Source organism: Rhinolophus ferrumequinum, chromosome 7, assembly GCF_004115265.2.
Source record: "Rhinolophus ferrumequinum isolate MPI-CBG mRhiFer1 chromosome 7, mRhiFer1_v1.p, whole genome shotgun sequence".
NCBI lineage: Eukaryota > Metazoa > Chordata > Mammalia > Chiroptera > Rhinolophidae > Rhinolophus > Rhinolophus ferrumequinum.
Window position 1 is genome coordinate 89,295,853 of NC_046290.1, and position 18,979 is coordinate 89,314,831.

The window sequence follows — 18,979 nt, forward strand, 5'->3', positions numbered from 1 at the left end:
ATGGAAAAGCTGGGGGACTGCAGTCCTGACAGAAGAACCTGAAAAGGAGGAAGCCCACAGAGGATACAGCCTGAATCTCGGAATAGAAGGAGAGTGTAGCTTGGCCCTCTATGCACCAGCTCTTGTAGGTTTGGTAGACCATAGAGGAGAAATTTGGATTTTATTCCCAGCAGAGCATTTGGGAAAAGGTAAAGGCAAATTAGAAGAAGAAAAAAAAAAACTATACCAATTTGGGATCTATTTTGAATGACATTAACAGGGATTAAGTTCAGGGATAGGGAGAGAAGGAATTGATAAAATCAAGAATGAATCCCAGGTTTTTGGTTCAAGCATCTAGGTAAATTTTGAACCATTTGCAGAGATAAGGGAAACTGAGATTTGAGGAATGACATTAAATTTCTCTTGGACCTGTTGAGTTTGGTATATTAAGTAGGCATCTAGGTGAAGAAGTAAAATAGGCAGTTGGATCTATGAATCTGGAGCCCAAAGAGTCCAGAGGATGGGGTCCAATTAACAAAGCAAAGACCTGTTATGATGCATATGTATGATGCCTGCTTTTCAAGTTAATATTATAGTTTATCATTTAGGCTGTATATTTTGTCCATAGCTTTTAGAGTGAAACACCTACATTTTGGCATTCTCAAGGCATAGCCAATACCTTTTAATACATGTACTTTAGTATACATATTTTTTCTATAAATTATATCCCTTTTCTTTATTCTGTTTTCTTAAAAGCTAAGAAATTCACTGGGAGCCAGAAAGTGTCCTTATGATTCTGGAGACTTTCATTAAATTGTATTAAAACTTTTACAAAATGGATTATACTCTACTCCCATTATGAAAAGAGAGACATTGTAAAGCATCCAGATATTTGATAAATATTCATTAAATATCATTCATTAAAAGCCATACAAATTGTATTAAATTTTCCACTAATAATGTTTGGTCAACCCTTAATTGAATTCCTGTTTGCTGGTGGGGTTTGACAGTAGCAAAATGAAAATGTTGAGTAACAAGAATCAAATGATAGCACTGAGATTTCTTTAAGACTTCAGTTTGAAAAGAGACCTACTTTATTTGCTCTAGTGAGAGCCCATCATTTCTTTCAAGCTTTAAGAGTTTTCCTTGTCATAATTAGATAAGCTGTGGAGATGAGGAAGATGTAACAGTACCAGAGAGTACAATTTTAAGAGGGGAGACTAAATGATGTTGACTTGACCTAGATCTCTTGAACTTGTTTATGTTTTGAATGGGTCTAAAGATAGTTATAGGCTAAATGCATTGGCATTACCTTGTCTCTGGTTCAGTGCATTACTATTTATTATTTTTTTCTATTAAAAATGGATATATTAAAAATAGTTGTTCCTTTGGAAATGTTTTCATTTCCTTAGTTTCTACATAACTTCAAGTGTTTTATCATCATGTTTTTCCCATTCCACATCTTGTAAAAGATATAGTTTATCGAAGCATTAATCTGTGTAAGCTTTTCTCATCATACTTAGTAACCACTAAAGAATGACATTTTTAAATTAATGTAAATGTTAATTGTTGTTAAGATATGTTGATAACTTTTCTATATGCCTTCATATCTGGTGTGAGAATATTAAATACATCTTTGATTTATTTAAGGAAAACTGGATTTAAAAGACAGGTGATTTTCTCAACCATGTAATAATATGCTTCAAATATTTGAGGGAAAGAAATAATAAAAAAAGGTATAAATTTCTTAAAACAAGTAGGTCTTCGAGATGAATCAATTGTTTTGAATGTTGCAGAGAAGAAAATGGTAATGAAACTAATTTCATTACCATTTTCTTCTCTGCAACACTCAAAATTTCAATCTCTTGTTGTATAACTTTCTGCTGGTCACTTTTCCTCTTGGAGCCATAGTTCCTATCTTTATATAAAATAGGTAACCATACCTACTTCTCCTAATTTGGCCCTTGATTCCCACAATCCAGTTATGAGATATATGTGAAAAAGCCCAATACAAATGGAAGGATTTTGTTTTTAAACAGAATGTAGTAATGTTTTCCATGAATGTCATTATAAAATTAATTTTTGTGGGTGTTGAAAACTAATTGGTTTTTGACTAATAAAAATCACACAGTGATTGCAAAAATCAATTTAAATGGAGCATAATTTAAAATAAAACTTTAATACTATTAAAATATTAAAAATTTAATGTTATTATACTTGTCGCAAATAAGAACACTAGAAATAAGAATGTAAAATCAGAAACCCTGAAGCATTGCTTTCTTTCCACTTTCAGTTTTCCCAAGTGCTGCCAGGATAGAAAGCACCTATTCAGAATAAATGGTCTGTAAATGACAACCCCTATTACTATTATTTTTCCCCCTTCTTCCGCCTCCCCCACCCCGCTCCACCCCACTCCACTCCAGTTCAAGCCGTTGTTTCTCAGTCCAGTTGTGTAGGACACAGCTCCCTGGCCCATGCTGGTGTTATGAGCCTTGCACTCCCCCCCACCCGCCCCACGGAGGCAGTTGGTCGGCGGAGGCAGTTGGTCGCCGGTTATCGGTCATCCGCTCACAGCAACTCATGGCAGCCCAGCTCCAGGGAGAGCTGTTGTTCACAATCTTAGCTGTAGAGGGCGCAGCGCAGCTTACTGGCCCATGTGGGAATCGAACCGGCGTCCTCGGCGTTAGGAGCATGGCACTCCAACCACCTGAGCCACCGGGCCAGCCCCCGCCCCATTACTATTATATCTAGAAAACAAGTTTGAAATTAGACCACAATGTGGTTGCTTTTTGCTGTAATACTTGAGATCATAGAGGTTTTTTCAGAGTATTATTTATGCCTTTAAATGGTTTGCTGAAAGGATGGCTGTCATCTCTGAAACCATGGTTTGCCCAAACCCGGACTGGAGAGGCAACATGACAAAGACTTTTAAGGGACAGCTGGAGCCCCCACTGTCTTAGCCTTGTAGGCCTTTCATTTTACGTACTCTCTGATTCTCTCTACAAAGAGGCCCCTACCCTCTCCTACTACATTCCTTTCCTGCTTCAGTATAAGAAAGTCTGTTATTTTATGCCTGTTTTTCTGCCCCAGTATTCTCTGATGTCCTGTTTGCATTTAATGTTACTTTGTACCTTTCTGTAATACCTCTTGGCTTGCTGTCTGTATTTTTTCAATGTATACAAGTATTAAAATGTCTGTGAGAGAAGCAAACTGTTGGAATGTATAGTCACTATACATTCCATTCTATGGGGTATATTGGCATGACACTTGTGCATGTATAATTATCGGTACATTTTAGGGAAAGGGGGTCTTATATAGAATCAAGGTAGAAAAATTATGATTTTCCAGTCAGGATGGCAGAGTAGGTAAATGCTGTGCTTGCCTCTTCTCACAACCACATCAAAATTACATCTAAACTACAGAACAACCATCATTGAGAATAGCCTGAAGTCTGGCTGAACAGAAATCCTGCAACTAAGGACATACAGAAGAAGCCATTTCAAGACTGGTAGGAAGGGCAGAGATGTGGAACAGTCTTCTCCAACATCCACGTGTGGTGATTAAGAGTCGAGAAGGATATTTCAGCTGTGGAGGTACCTTCTGAAAGAGTGAGGGGTCCCAGCACCACACTAGCATCCCCAGCCCAGGGTTCCAGTGCCAGGAAGAGAATTCCCCATAATTTCCGACTATGAAAACCAGCAGAGATTGTGGCTGGGTGAGATTAAGAGTGGCTACAGTCCCAGGTGTTCCTCTTAAAGAGCGCATGCACAGACTTACTCACTGATGGACTCATTCATTCTGAGCTCCAGTGCGATGGCAGCAGCTCAAAAGGCACCAGGGCCATACAGGGAGGAACGTAATTATCTGGCTTTAGGGCAAGGGCCAGAGAGGCAGCTTTTTCCCAAACAGAAGTGCTGGCAGAAGCCATTGTTCATTTGCTGAGCTCTTCCCCAACCTGACGTATAGATGCAGGTGTCCACCATGTTGGAGTCTCCATCAGCCTGGTGCTCTGGTGATTCCCTGAGACCCCACACCACCTAACTTTCGGGCACACTCAAACCACTTCCAGTGGCTTTTCCATATAAGCAGTCTGTCTTGGCTCATGCTACAGGCTTTCCTAAAATCTTTCAAATGTACACAAAACCCAGACAAGCAGCATCTGGCCTCAGCATACCGATACCTATTGCTGAGCAGCCCCAAGCCCAACAATAGCAGCAGCCAGCCTCGGTTCTTGGCTTGGCCTCTCCCAAGCACCTCCAAGCCCAGCGTGGGTGGTGGCCATCTGCAAATTGCTTTTTGGCTCATTCCAGGTGGCCGCAGACAAGGCACAGGCTACTTGGCCTGTGGCAGGGCCCATCACAGGATTCCCTGGGCCTGGCCTGCCCAGGCTGGCTTTTGGACAGCCAGAGCATCACCCAGCTGCCTCTGCAGACAACACAACCACAAGGCAGACTGAGCGGACACCAAAGCCCTGCTAAAGTGAATCCTGCTACATGGGGTCAGCTCCTGCACCACAGCCCTTCCACTGTAGTCACGGCCAGGCCTCACAACCGATGAGCCCAAGAGTCAGTCCCTCCTACTGATGTGCAAACAGCAACTGAGGATCAACTAAAACAGGAGGGAACACTCGACCCACAAAAGTGACACACCTGCAGCACCCAGCTCAGGTGATCAGAGAGACTGTGACACTGGGCCCCAAAGGACACCTACTATTTAAGGCCACTCTACTAAGACTGGGAGACTGGTAGCAGCGCTACCTAATACATAGAAACAAACACAGAGAGGTAGCCAAAATGGAGAGACAGAGAAAAGTGTCCAAAATCAACTAACAGAACAAAGCTCCAAAAAGACAGCTCGACAAACTGAATACAAGCAATCTACCAGGTATAGAGTTCAAAACACTGATTATAAGGATGCTCAGTGAACTTAGGGGAAGACTAGATGAACTCAGTGAGAACTTTAGCTAGGAGATAGGAAACATAAAAACGGAGACAGAAAACATAGAAAAAGAACAGTTAAAAATGAAGAATACAATAATTGAAATGAAGAATACATTAGAGGGAATCAATGGTAGATTAGGTGAAGCAGAGGATAAAATCAGCAATTTAGGAGATAAGGTAGCAGAAAACACCCAATCACAACAGCAAAAAGAAAAAGAATCAAAAAAATAAATGAGGACAGTTTAAGAAGCCTCTGGGGAAAGATCAAGCGTACCAACATTCACATCATTGAGATACCAGAAGGAGAAGAGAGAGAGTAAGGCATTGAAAACCTATTTGAAGAAATCATGACAGAAAACTTCCTAACCTGGAAAGGAAATACAAGTCCAGAAAGCACAGAGTACTCAGAAAACAAGATGAACCCAAGACACATCATAATTAAAATGCCAAAATTTACAGCCAAAAAGAGAATCTTAAAAGCAGCAAGAGAGTTGGGGCCGGCCCGGTGGCTCAGGAGGTTAGAGCTCCATGCTCCTAACTCCGAAGGCTGCCGGTTCGATTCCCACATGGGCCAGTGGGCTCTCAACCACAAGGTTGCCAGTTCGATCCCTCAACTCCCTCAAGGGATGGTGGGCTCCGCCCCCTGCAACTAAGATTGAACACAGCACCATGAGCTGAGCTGCCTCCTGGATGGCTCAGTTGGTTGGAGTGCGTCCTCTCAACCACAAGGTTGCCGGTTCGACTCCCGCAAGGGATGGTGGGCTGTGCCCCCTGCAACTAGCAACGGCAACTGGACCTGGAGCTGAGCTGCACCCGACACAACTAAGACTGAAAGGACAACAACTTGACTTGGAAAAAAGGCCTGGAAGTACACACTGTTCCCCAATAAAGTCCTGTTCCCCTACCCCAATAAAATCTTTAAAAAAAAAAATGCAGCAAGAGTAAAGCAGTTAGTTTAGTTACCTACAAGGGAGCTCTCATAAGACTGTCAACTGATTTCTCAACAGAAACTTTGCAGGCCAGAAGGGAGTGGCAGGAAATATTCCAAGTGATGAAAAATAAGGACTCAAAACCAAGATTACTCTACCCGCTCTCCCCAGCAAGGCTATCATTTACAAGAAATGTTAAAGGGACTCTTTAAGAAGAAAAAAAATAAAAAATATGAACAATAAAATGGCAATAACTACATATCTACCAACAAAATTACTTTCAATGTAAGTGGATTAAATGCTCCAGTCAAAAGACTAGGGTGGCTAAATGGATAAGAAAACAAGACTGCATGCAATGCTGCTTACATGAGACTCACTACAGATCAAAAGACATACATAGACTGAAAGTAAAGGGGTTGAAAAAGATATTTCATGAAAATGGAAACAAAAGAAAAGAAATTGGGGTAGCAATACGTATACCATACAAAATATACTTTAAAACAAAGGCTATAACAAGAGACAAAGACCCAGTAATCCCACTTCTGAGTATTTATCCAAAGAAAGCCAAAACACTGCTTCAAAGGGACATGTGCATCAATATGTTCATTGCAGCATTATTACAATAGCCAAGATATGGAGGTAACCTGGGTGTCCATCAATGGATAAATGGATAAAGAGGTCATACTTATATATACAATGGAATATTACTCAGCCATAAGAAAGAATGAAATCTTCCCACCTGCAACAACATGGATGGACCTAGAGAGTATTGTGCTGAGTGGAGCAAGTCAGAAAGAGAAAAACAAATGTCACATGATTTCATTTATATGTGGAATCTAAAGAACAAAACAAACAAAATAGAAACAAACTTGTAGATACAGAGAACATTTTGATGATTGCCAGCTGGGAGGGGATTTGGGGGGCTGGGTGAAAAAAGGAATGGGATTAAGAAGTACAAATTGGTAGTTACAAAATTTTCATGAGGATGTAGGGTATAGCAATAGGAATATAGTCTCTAATATTGTAATAACTATGTATAGTATCAGACAGGTACCAGATTTATGGGGGTGATCACTTTGTAAGTTATATAATTGTCTAATCACTATGTTGTACACCTAAAACTAATATAATATTGTATATCAACTGTAATTGAAAAATAAAACAATTATTAATTTTTTTAAAAGATCGAAGAATTGTAATCACTAACAAATATTGTTATATATTTTAGATGATCCTTTAGGCATTAGACCATACTTTCATTTTTGGTATTAAGCAGCTCATTTTCCAGAACTGAAGGCAGAAGTGGTTTGCCCTTTTATTTTCACTATGAATTTATGTTTCCTTTCTGTCTTTCCATCTTTAATAAACAGTACAGTCTTTGTTTCCTGAGAAATGAAGATTGATACAAAATTACCCGTATTTAAACAGAACCTCCAAAGTTTCACTTTTCATAGACATATAAAGAGGCAATTCAGCCTGGATGTGTTATAGATTCTCTGAGTAGGATTAAGCACATGCTCTGGAAGAAGGAGACTTTGTTTCTAGGAGGGCATTGTTAGAGGCCTGCTATTTCAGCAACTGAATAAATAAATCTATGACCGGGTAGGAGGTAACTATAGTTCAGTCACTGCCTTACCTATAGCCGCTCAACAGACACTGCTGGAAAAACAGATCCCTAACATTTTGAAGAAACAAGAGCCTTTGTTCAAAATCCACGCGACTCCTTTACTGATATGGTCACATCAATTTAATGCATGGCACTGAAAGCCAGAGGAAAACTGATCTGCTGAAATCCAAGATGTTGGGATCTCTATATTGAAAGCTCTGACTCATTCAGCAAATTCTCTTTAAATCCCTGATAGGATTTAAATGGCTGAAGATAAAATGAGTACTTTCTGTATATTGTAAAATGGCTTATTCTATGTGTGTTCGTGAGTGTGTAAACATTTAAACACTAAGTACTAAATTAAAATTCATGTTTTGATTGATTCCTATTATTGAAATCATGGGGAAAGGCTTGGGAAAATGGAACATGGGCTTTTGAGGGTGTTTTAAGCTGGTTTTCTCCCTCCTCCCCTTTCTTTTCTTCCTTTTTCTCCCCTCCTTTCCTCCTTTCCTTCCTTCCATCTTTCCTTCCTTCCTACAGTCCTTCTTTCCTACGTTCCTTCCTTCCTTCTTTTCTAACTTCCTTCCTTTCTTCCTTCCTTTCTTCCTTTCTTTACTCCCTTCCTACTTCCTTTCCTTTCTCCCTCCCTCCCTCTCTCCCTTTCTTTCTTGGACCTGCCTTCCAGCCCTTTCTTTCTACCTTCCACAAATATGTTGTGAACACCTCTGTGCATAAAGCACCGTCCTAGGAAATGGAGTACAGCAGAGGACAGAACAGGCAACAGTACCTGCCCACATAATGCCTACCTTTTAATTTGTTCAAATTCTGTCTCTGATTATTTGGCATGTGACCTTGGCCCTGAACTTTGTTATCCCTGTATGCAAAATAAGAATAATGCTTCTTATTTTATAGAGTTATGATGGTGACTAAAATGAGATAATATCATAAACTGGACATATAGAGCGCAAACATATTCACTCCCTTTGCTTCTCCTGATTTGGCTGTAAACATGATTTTTGTTCCTGTCCCACACTCTGGATTTCTGTATTTGCCCTCTTTCTTGATCTCTCTCTACCTCAGTTTCTGTTTGTATGTCTTTCTATTTGCATGTATCTCAGTACCTGTGTCTCTCTGTGCAACTGTGTCTCCATATTTGGGTGTCTCTATGTGTATGGCTCTCCCTCGTTCTTCAAGTATGTCTTCTTCAAGTATGTCTTTCTTCAAAGTATGTCTCTCCATGTCTAATTTATCTTTTTTTCCTCTCTCTCTCTCTCTCTCTCTCTCTCTCTCTCTCTCTCTCTCTCTCCCCTTCTCTTCCTCTATGTGTCTCTCTTGTTTTCTTTCTCTGTGGGTCTCTATCATTTTTTCCCCTTTCACTCTCTTTCTTGCTTTCTGTCTGTCTCAGTCTCTCATTCACTCTCTGACTCTCTCCATCTCTTTGTCTCTCTCTGTCTCTCAGTCTCTGCCACTCTATGGCTTTCTCTGGTATATGTATATACGTAGGTGTTCTGTATGCATTCATTCATTTAATTGTAATTGTATTTATGTATATTCCCCTCATTCCATTCCCAGCACAGCTTAGATATCCAGTGATATTTAGGTAGTAGCCTCATAGCTCAGGAAGAATTAAAAGATACAGGAATTTGTTCTAAAGAAGCATTGAGGGAACTTATTGACAGAGTAGGGGATTTTTTAAATTATAGATGGACGTTATGAAGATCTGGTCGTTTTTGAGATGATGTACTGCTAGTTTCACAGCAATTTCAAAATGGACAAATATAAAACCAAATAAAATCAAATATATGGTGATGGAAGGAGAACTGACTCTGGGTGGTGGACACACAATGGGATTTATAGATGATGTAATACAGAATTGTATACCTGAAATCTATGTAATTTTACTAACAATTGTCACCCCAGTAAATTTAAAAAAAAAAAAAAAAAAAAAAAACCCTGAAAAGAAAGCAAGCTGCTGCAATCCTGGCTTTCAGCTAACATATTCAAGCAAAACAACCATTTTACCTGAATTAACAGAGGAGAATTTGGGAGCAAGGGAGCTGGCCACTGGGCCTACCTCACCTCTGTCTTGCTGAGTACTTTTGCAAACCTAAGTCTCCTCCCTGCATTTGAAACCCTGGTCCTGAGCACAGCCCACCTCCACCCCTAGGGACATTCTCACGGAGCTAAAACAGCTGAGTTCTGCTGGGGTCACAGAGGGAAACAGGCCTCAGCAGCATAACAAGCCAGGGTTTCACCCAGACGAGTGCAGAAAACAAACCAAAAAAAAGAAAAACACAACAAAATATAATTAGCAACCCTCAGACTCTCCTCTCAATTTGGACATATTCCCGGGTCATCTTTTAATGGTCCCTTTGCCAATCCTAACGATTTTTTTCTTCCTCACATTTGTCATTCTGCTGACTCTCCTTTCCCATTTCTCTGACCATAATCTGGTTTCTTCCCCTTATCATCTTTTATCTGGACCACTTCAGCTGCTAACCATCACCCCACCAACCTCCCAGGCCACTGTGCCAGTTGGAGCCAGGTTAATTCTGTTTTTATACAGGCTCTGCTTGATTCCCTGCCCCTGGCTTGCAGTCATCTTCCAGGGTAACAAGAAATCTTCACAATATCACTTATAAAAAGGCTCAGCTAACCAATAATTATTTTGCTACCAATATACTCACTGTGCATAAGAAGCTATTCGTCCACTTTACAACTAAAACCAACTCCCAGTTATTTCCAATGCGATAAAGAAACATAAAGTGAACATACATGGTAATCTAGATGAGAAAACAGTGAACCAATATTTGCAGCACTGATGTATTATTATCCAATTAACCAGATGATACTTGACTTGTCTTAATATTAAGAAATTGTTGCTTTTTTAACTTTATTTATAATTTAGGACGGGGTCAGCAAGCTTTTTCTATAAAGCACCAGATTAGTAAATATTTTAGGCTTTGTGGGTCATGACATTGTGGATCACAACTACTTAAATCTGCCTCTGTATTGCAAAAACAGCCATAGACAATCCATATAAATGGGTACGGCTGTGTTCTAATAAAATTTTTATAAAGTTAGTTATAAAGGAGGTAGTCTGAATTTGGACCCTGAAGTCTGTAGTTTGCTAACCCTTCATCTACAGTTTATGGTAACATCTTATTGTACATATCTTTTACGTAATATTTCCATTCTTGTGTAAACTGGTTTTTTTAAACTTCTGGGTTTTTTACATGTATATACACGTGAGTTTGTGTGTATATGTATGCCAAAAATAACTATATCTTTTGAGCGTGCTATAGGGCTTCACATAATTTTTACATTATTACAAATAAAGGAATCATAGGTTTCAAGTGTACAATTCTGTAATACATCATCTATATATCACATTGTATGTTCACCATCCAGAGTCAGTTCTCCTTCCATAACCATATATTTGACCCCATTTGCCCGACTACCCCCCTACTAACCATTGTCACCCCAATAAATTTTAATTTAAAAATAAAAAATAAAATAAAGAATTCATATTATTTTCATTTATGTATATTAAATGGACCATGATTTGAATCAAGCAAACAAAATCTGAATAATGTCATTGACAAATTTAGATAATTATCTCAATAAACTGTAAAGTAACTAATTTATCTCACATGTCAATTATGTTATTTATATTTTACTCCTTCAGGAGTGTTTATGTTTATATTCTCAATTATCTTTTAGAGGAAGATTTGAGAGAATTGTTTTAAAGTATTCTGTGTACATATGCTTATTGAATTAGCTTAAAGATGTTTGTAAAATTTTAGACTTTTATTAATTGAGGACTTTTTATTTGCAAGTCTATGGATAAGTACAATTGAATTAATTTAAAACTAAACTTTTATGAAGTCTAAATTGGTCATAAATGAGATAAATCATTATATGAAATTTTGAAAGTTACACCTTTCTCACAAGATTATTCTAGATGAATATAATAGTTAAATGTAAAGAAGAAAATAATCGATTGATTTTTTTATTTTTACTATGGGATGGGAAAGATTTTTAATCACAAATTAAGTAGAAATAATAACAAGAAAAAAGTATAATATATTTAATTATAAAAATAAACACACTAAACAAATATTAAAAGTAAAATTAAAAGAAAATAAATAATGCTATTAAAATAAAACATTAATTTTATAAATTATTAATGACATTCAACTTGTCTAAAATCAAAGAAAAACAAATTAAATCTAAAAAAAGAATACACCACATTTTCTTATCAAATCTACAATGTTTTAAATTAAATGGAAATCCTTAATTCTAGTGCTTTAAGGAGATATGATGTAAGTAGGAGGTCCTTTTTATACAACAATTTAGCAACAAAGTCATAAAAATATTTACAACTATTGGCTTCTTCCAGGAATTTATTCTAATAAGATACAAAGATTTATAGAAAAGATATTCATTCTGTGTAATTTATAAGGGTGAATATTTATAAACAGTGTGGCATCAAAAAATAGGTGATAGTAAATAAATTATGACATAATTATATGAAAATCATATAAACATGAAAAATCATATTTTTGAAGGACAAGAGCTAATCGCTTAGAACAATGCTCAGCATATAACAGTATATTAACAAAGTAGAATAGTATATTGTTCTATATACAGTGTGTTTATAACTTTTCATGTGTATATATAAACATATAAAAATAATGTTGGCGTGGTAGAATTTAGATTATTTTTATTTTTTATTTTTCTATACTTTTGAAATTTTCTGTGATGTGCATGCATTTCAACATCAGAAGAAATATACATTCTTTTTCTCCCCGCAACACTAAATAATGAATTCGTTAATCCTTTCTCACACCCTTCTTTCAAAGCATGATCTTCTGGCTTTTCTTTTAAAGAACAGGAAAATAGAATAAAAATATCTTGAGAGTTAAATCAATGAATTTTACATTTCTAGACAAAAGCCCTATCCTGATTTTGATAATTTGATTTTCTATATCAATTAAATGATTTTGAATAAGTGTTTATTTTTATTTAGTAAGCTTGTGTACCTATATCCCACGCAGGTTAAAGTCTAAGGAATTTAGTTTATAAACCACCTTTCTTTTGGTTTCTGGAGTGTGTCAACACATTTTGTAAATAATGATACTTGCTAAAACCCATCTCTGACCTGAAAAGCATCCAAGAGTTAAGCCATATTAAAGAGTATTCTCTGTTCAAGCAGGATTAGTCCTTTGATTTGCAACACTAGTGTTTTATACAGGAAAATGGCAGTGGAAAATCCAAAAACTAATTCTCGCCGGGTAGGCAGTATCTAACATGCCCATAGGTGTGAACCAGTGCAGAACTGGTCTGGGTTTACTTAGCGGTAGAAAAGAATGCTCTGTCCTGGAAGAAGCCGCTCTTATCTGAGTTTTGTTTTGTTTTTCTCTATCTGCAGAATATTTACCATAAACCCCGTTGATGTGGCCCTAAGAAAATCAGCAAATCAGACTATTATTTCCATTTCATCCACAGTCTTAGCTGTCTCTTTTTTTTTTAAGATTTTATTGGGAAAGGGGAACAGGACTTTATTGGGGAACAGTATGTACTTCCAAGACTTTTTTCCAAGTTAAGTTGTTGTCCTTTCAATCTTAGTTGTGGAGGGCGCAGCTCAGCCCCAGGTCCAGTTGCCTTGCTAGTTGCAGGGGGCGCAGCCCACCATCCCTTACGGGAGTGGAACCGGCAACCTTGTTGTTGAGAGGAGGCACTCCAACCAACTGAGCCATCTGGGAGCTCAGTGGCAGCTCAGCTCAAGGTGCCGTGTTCAATCTTAGTTACAGTGGGGGCTGCCCACCATCCCTTGCGGGACTCCAGGAGTTGAACCGGCAACCTTGTGGTTAAGAGCCCACTGGCCCACGTGGGAATCGAACCGGCAGCCTTCAGAGTTAGGAGCATGGAGCTCCAACCGCCTGAGCCACCGGGCTGGCCCCCGTCTCTCTTTTTCTTTTTAATTTTTATTTTATCAAGTTAGTTTTCACAGTTAAAAAAATCAAATAGTACTCTCAAGACAAAAAGTGCCCCCCCCCCGTTCCTTCCCCCCCATCAATACCTTGTGTCTGTAGTGAACACAGGGTAGCAAATATCTTTTCAAATTAGTGTTTTTGTTTCTTCGGATAAATACCCAGGAGTAGAATTGCAGGATTGTCTGGTAGTTCTATATTTAATTTTTTGAGGAATCTCCATACTGTTTTCCACAGTGGCTGCATCAATTTACATCCCCACCAACAGTGCCCAAGGGTTCCCTTTTTTCAATGTTGTCTCCAACACTTGTTATTTCGTGTCTTTTTGATAATAGTCATTCTAACAGGGATAGGGTTATTTTTGATCAGTGTACAATTCATGTTAATTAACATAGTGCTTATTGAATATAGAATAAAATATTGTTCTATTTCTTTTAATTTCAAAATATGAACTAGCAGTAAAAATACAAGATTGCACATTCAAAAATAATAGTTACAAGTAATTGTCATAATATTTGGAAGCCAAATATTACAGTGATTAGATTACTTCAGTTTCTTGTTTACTATAAACTAAGCACTGGAATTAACTGTATACTGCAGTATATAAGTGAGACAGGTATTATCAGTTTTTGCAGACGAATAAACTAAGAATCAGAATGGTATTCAACCTCTTGTTCAAAGTTACATAGGTAATAAATAATAGAGCTGAGAGTACAAACTCAAGTATATTTTATAATTTTTTGTGAAGTAATGCTTTTTTCCTGAAATACGCTTTCTTCCTCACTTGATCTCTACCAAAATAAGTCTTCAGAATTCTGGATTTTGGAATAGCTTTTTCCAGATAGAGGGAAATAAAAGCTACTGTATTCTGCCGCGTATAATGTGCATTTTTTTGCCCAAATTTGTGAGGGAAAAATAAGAATGAGTATTATACATGGGTAGCACTAATTCCGTATCTATGTTTTAAATCTTTTACTTATGCTTATGAGTTAAATCGTAACTCTAGAAATCAATAATGATATCCATATGCAAAATAATACCCTGGAATACAATAATCGGTTTTGTTGAACTTGCAATGACAAAGAGTTCTTGGCCTTCTATGATGCATAAATATCGTAAATTTGTTACTGGTACATAAAATTTCTTGTACCTTATATCTGTTCTTGTATTTTGTAATTGTCACATAAAATTTCATGTTAAAATATAAATGCTAAAATTCCTTTATAATACAAAAAACAAGTACCTAAATGTAAACAAATAAAAATTTGAATTAAAAAATTAGAACAAAAGATTTTTTTCCCCTTTGAAAGTTTGGGCCAAAAACATGGGTGAGCATTATACATGGGAGCACATTATAAATGGTAAAATACGGTATCTTACTCTGGGCCAGGGTTAGTTTCATGAGCTATTGAACACAATTCTGCAGCAGAGACTTACATGGTTTTTTTTTTTCACTTCCCTTCCATTATTGCACGTATGTAACTTACTTCTGGATATTTGCCATTTAAGTAATAGCAACAAAAGGAAGAACTGGAAAGTAGGATTAATAAATTACAAGTAAAATCTTTTGTTCTAACAGAAAGAAGGAGAAAATGATCATCAGGTACGTTTGGCAGTTGGAAATGGCATACGGAGTGATGTATGGAGAGAATTTTTAGACAGATTTGGAAATATTAAGATGTGTGAGCTTTATGGAGCTACCGAAGGAAACATTTGTTTTATGAATCACACCGGGAAAATTGGAGCAGTTGGAAGAACAAATTTCTTTTACAAAGTGAGTACAATATTTTCTTTACAAATGAAATATTTTGAGGTCCGCTAACCTCTCTTCTAGGTTTGTGCTTGGAAAGTATGGTAAATATAATCACCTTTTTTTTTAAGTTGAAAACTTCTATAAAAAAGTAGTGGCCTCTAAATAAATTACGGTGCTCTAAGTTACGAAAACCTCAGCCATCTCCCGTGTCTTCCCTCTGTCATATGAGGATGATGACACCTAATTATTTTGTTTGGTTTCAAATTTAATAAGTATAAACAGCAAGCATAGGTCTTGATATATATTAATTTGACTCCATTTTCCTTGAGTATTTTCAATCCACTATTTCTACTTACCTTTCATTTTTTTATCACTCAAAAAATTATGTATAAGCTTCTAATATATGGTTTCTTTAAAAACTATATCAAGATACCACTAAAATCTTAAAAGCAGCCAAAAAATCACCTTCCTAGGAGTAAAAGATTTACAGCTGATTTCTCAATAGCAGCCATGGAAGACAAAAGATAGTGGACAGATACCTTCAACTGTCTTGGAGGAAATAATTGTCAAAATAGAATTTGTACTCAACAATATTTTTTAAAGAATAAAATTGAAAAAAAGAAACCAGTCTCGAAATTATATAGCACAATTTATATAACTTCAAGGGAAAATAAAATTCAGGATCATAGTAGGATGTTTTAGTTTAGCTCTTTCAGTATTTCACAAAACAAGCAAAAAAAAAAACTTTCAGTGATATAGAATATTTGAATAACACAATAAACAAACTACTTTAACTAATGAATGTATAGGACACGGCATCTAAAAACTGCAGAATATTCATTCTCTTCAAGCATTTATGAAAAATTCACAAACATTGCTGGATCACTTAGGGAATTCTAGCAAATTTCAAAGGATTGAATAAATATGGATTATGTTCTCTGACAACAGTTTAATTAAGGTAAAATAAAAATTCTTAAATGGTAGCTAGATCATCTCCTATATACTTGGAAATAAAACATCCCTAAATTTCCATGAGTCAACAGAAAATGAGAAAGTAATTTGAGCTGAATCATAATGAAAATATTACATTTCAAAATTTGTGGACTCAGGTAAGAGCCCCTGAAAATTAGTGGGCTAACTAACCATTTATATAAGTTAATTTGAAAACACAACTAAAATAAACTCAAATAAAATAAAAAGAAGGAAATAATAAAGAGCATAATTTTTTAAATAGAAAGGAAACATTTAGTGTCAAAAGAGATAAAAATATGATTTTTAAAAAATAAAGAAAGAGATTCAAAGCTGGTGTAAATTGCCCTAATGTTTGGAACCTGCAGAAGGCGCAGACTGGTTTTACAGCACATTCTTTGGGACTTTAAGTGTCTTGTCGCCATGTCAGATATGCATCTGCATTCTGAACAAAAGTAATTTTGGGAAAGTAAGTGCTGATACTACTGAGTTTTACATTCCTTATAGTTAATTTTCTTAATTCATTGCACTGATTCCGTTAAAAATTGGCATTTATATTGAAAGCTTCTTAGTGAAGCTGAGTCATGCCAAGGCAATCATCCAACAGGAGTACAATGAAGACAATTTGTATTTTTATTACTGGCTTAGCTTCATTATAATTTTTTAATATCTCAAATTCCCTGTCAGACTATAATAATGTCAATAATACAGGAAGTCATGATTGCCTCCAATTTACTTAGAAAACTTCTGATTTTTCAACTCATTTTAGGTTTTGTTTTCAGTTTGGAAATGAAAAAAAGTATATACCTAATAGCATAATGAATTCTAGTCTTTCTTTTATCATTTCACTCATATATTGTTTTGTTACATAGCCAGCTGTCCAAACACTTTGGCCGAATAATTGTTTCATAATTATGTGGGAAGATTTGATAAGGGTGCCTCTCAAAAATTTAAACCTAATGGAAGTTTACACTTATTGTCTCAGAGAGGAATCAGCTCCTAAATGGAGTTAGCATGTGAAGGGAAAAGATAAGGCGGCAATACAGAGTTCATGTGACCCAAAAGTCCTTCTATGTGCCATACGTACTATTTAAATGCATGACACTAAAAGGATATGTGTCCCATATATGCCTCCAAAGCAAACAATATAAAAACAATTTGATGACAAAGCATTTGAGAGACAAACCCAAGTAAAAGTTATGGACTGCCTTCTTTTAAACACACGGGGATAATAATTGGGAAGGAACAAAAATGAAATCCCTAGAAGAAATAAAATTTGAAAAGCAGAGAAAATGAATCTAAGTGAAATGCAGCTGAAAAAAATATGGATGCACGTCAAAATAATACGTCCTCCAAAGTGGCCAGGTAATGTTTAGAAAAACAGTTTCCCATATGTAGGTATAAAAATTGCAATAATATGCTCTTTATAAATAGGAGCTCAAGAAAGAGGAAAGTACAAGGAAAATATACGTATAAATCAACAAAAGGGATTGGAAAACTAAGCATGCTCAGCTAGAAAATGAAAAAAATATTACAGAGATGAACACCACATTAAAGGACTTACAAATAAACAGAATTGTAAATACTGTTAGGGAGCAAAATGGATGGAATTAAGGAGTCACGTAACCAAAAAAATAAATAAATAAAAGAAAAGAAAAAGAATACACATGTAATAATATAAAATAAATTAACAAGATAGATTTTTAAAACATAGACAATGATCTGACATATGCTTAATTGGTGTTCCACAGGGAAAAAAAATCAAAGACATGAAAAATCATTTGAAACCTAATAGAAGAAAACTTTCTTAAGATAAAGATTTGAATCTTCAGCAAACGAGCACATTGTGTTCCATGAAAAAAAAAATATATGGCACAGAGTGATCATCAGAAAAATATATCCTGGTGAAATTACTGAATATAAGTTAAAGAACCTGTGGGGACAGAGCCCCAAAAAGCAGTTTCCAGGCTCTTGGACTCACATAGAAAGGTGCTGGCTCAGGTAGTAAATGGCCATTGACTGTGATCAAATGGCCATGAGCTGTGGCTAGTTGGCCATCAGCTGTAACCAGTGAGCCATTGAGCACTAATATAATTGCTGTGGCTAGGCTAGCAAAAAAATGGGGGCTAGCAAGAAGATGGTGGCTGAGCTAGCAAGAGCGGATTGCAGAGAGGCGGATGCCGCCAGTGAGAGTACAGTGGTATGACTCCCCTATCTATGGCTCCGTGGGTGTTCCTTTTTGGCCTCACCATGTCCTGCGTTCTTATGTGGGGAGCGGGAGCAGATACCCCCAAGGCCGCCCTGCACGACACATGGCGCAGCGAGCAGGGTCTCCCGCACGACAGAACTATAAGGAGATACTAAGGCAAAAAAAGCAAAGGATGTATTAAGTGTAGGGTAGAAATGGAAAACATCTCAGGCATCTCTCAAAACAGAAACAGGGGCAGCCAGATGGCTCAGTTGGTTAGAATGTGGGGTCTTAACAACAAGGTTGCCTGTTTGATTCCCACATGGGTTAATGAGCTGCACACTCCACAACTAGATTGAAGACAACGAGCTGCCACTGAGCTTCCAGAGAGGAGGCCAGATGGCTCAGTTGGTTAGATGGCTCAGTTGATTAGAGCACAAGCTCTTAACAAGGTTGCCAGTTCAATTCCCATGTGGGATGGTGGGCTGTGACCCCCTGCAACTAAAGATGGAAAACGACCACTGGACTTGGAGCTGAGCTGCGCCCTCCACAACTAGATTAAAGGACAACAACTTGACTTGGAGCTGATGGACCCTGGAGAAACACACTGTTCCCGAAT

The 18,979-nt window shown here is 36.9% G+C and overlaps 1 protein-coding gene across 1 annotated transcript in view; it reads left to right on the top strand.

Moving 5' to 3' along the window:
- SLC27A6 (solute carrier family 27 member 6) overlaps nucleotides 1-18,979 on the top strand; it is a 60,852-nt gene that overhangs the window by 24,591 nt on the left and 17,282 nt on the right. The window contains 1 exon segment of the mRNA XM_033111258.1: nucleotides 15,030-15,228. Within this exon segment, the coding sequence (XP_032967149.1) occupies nucleotides 15,030-15,228 (199 nt within the window).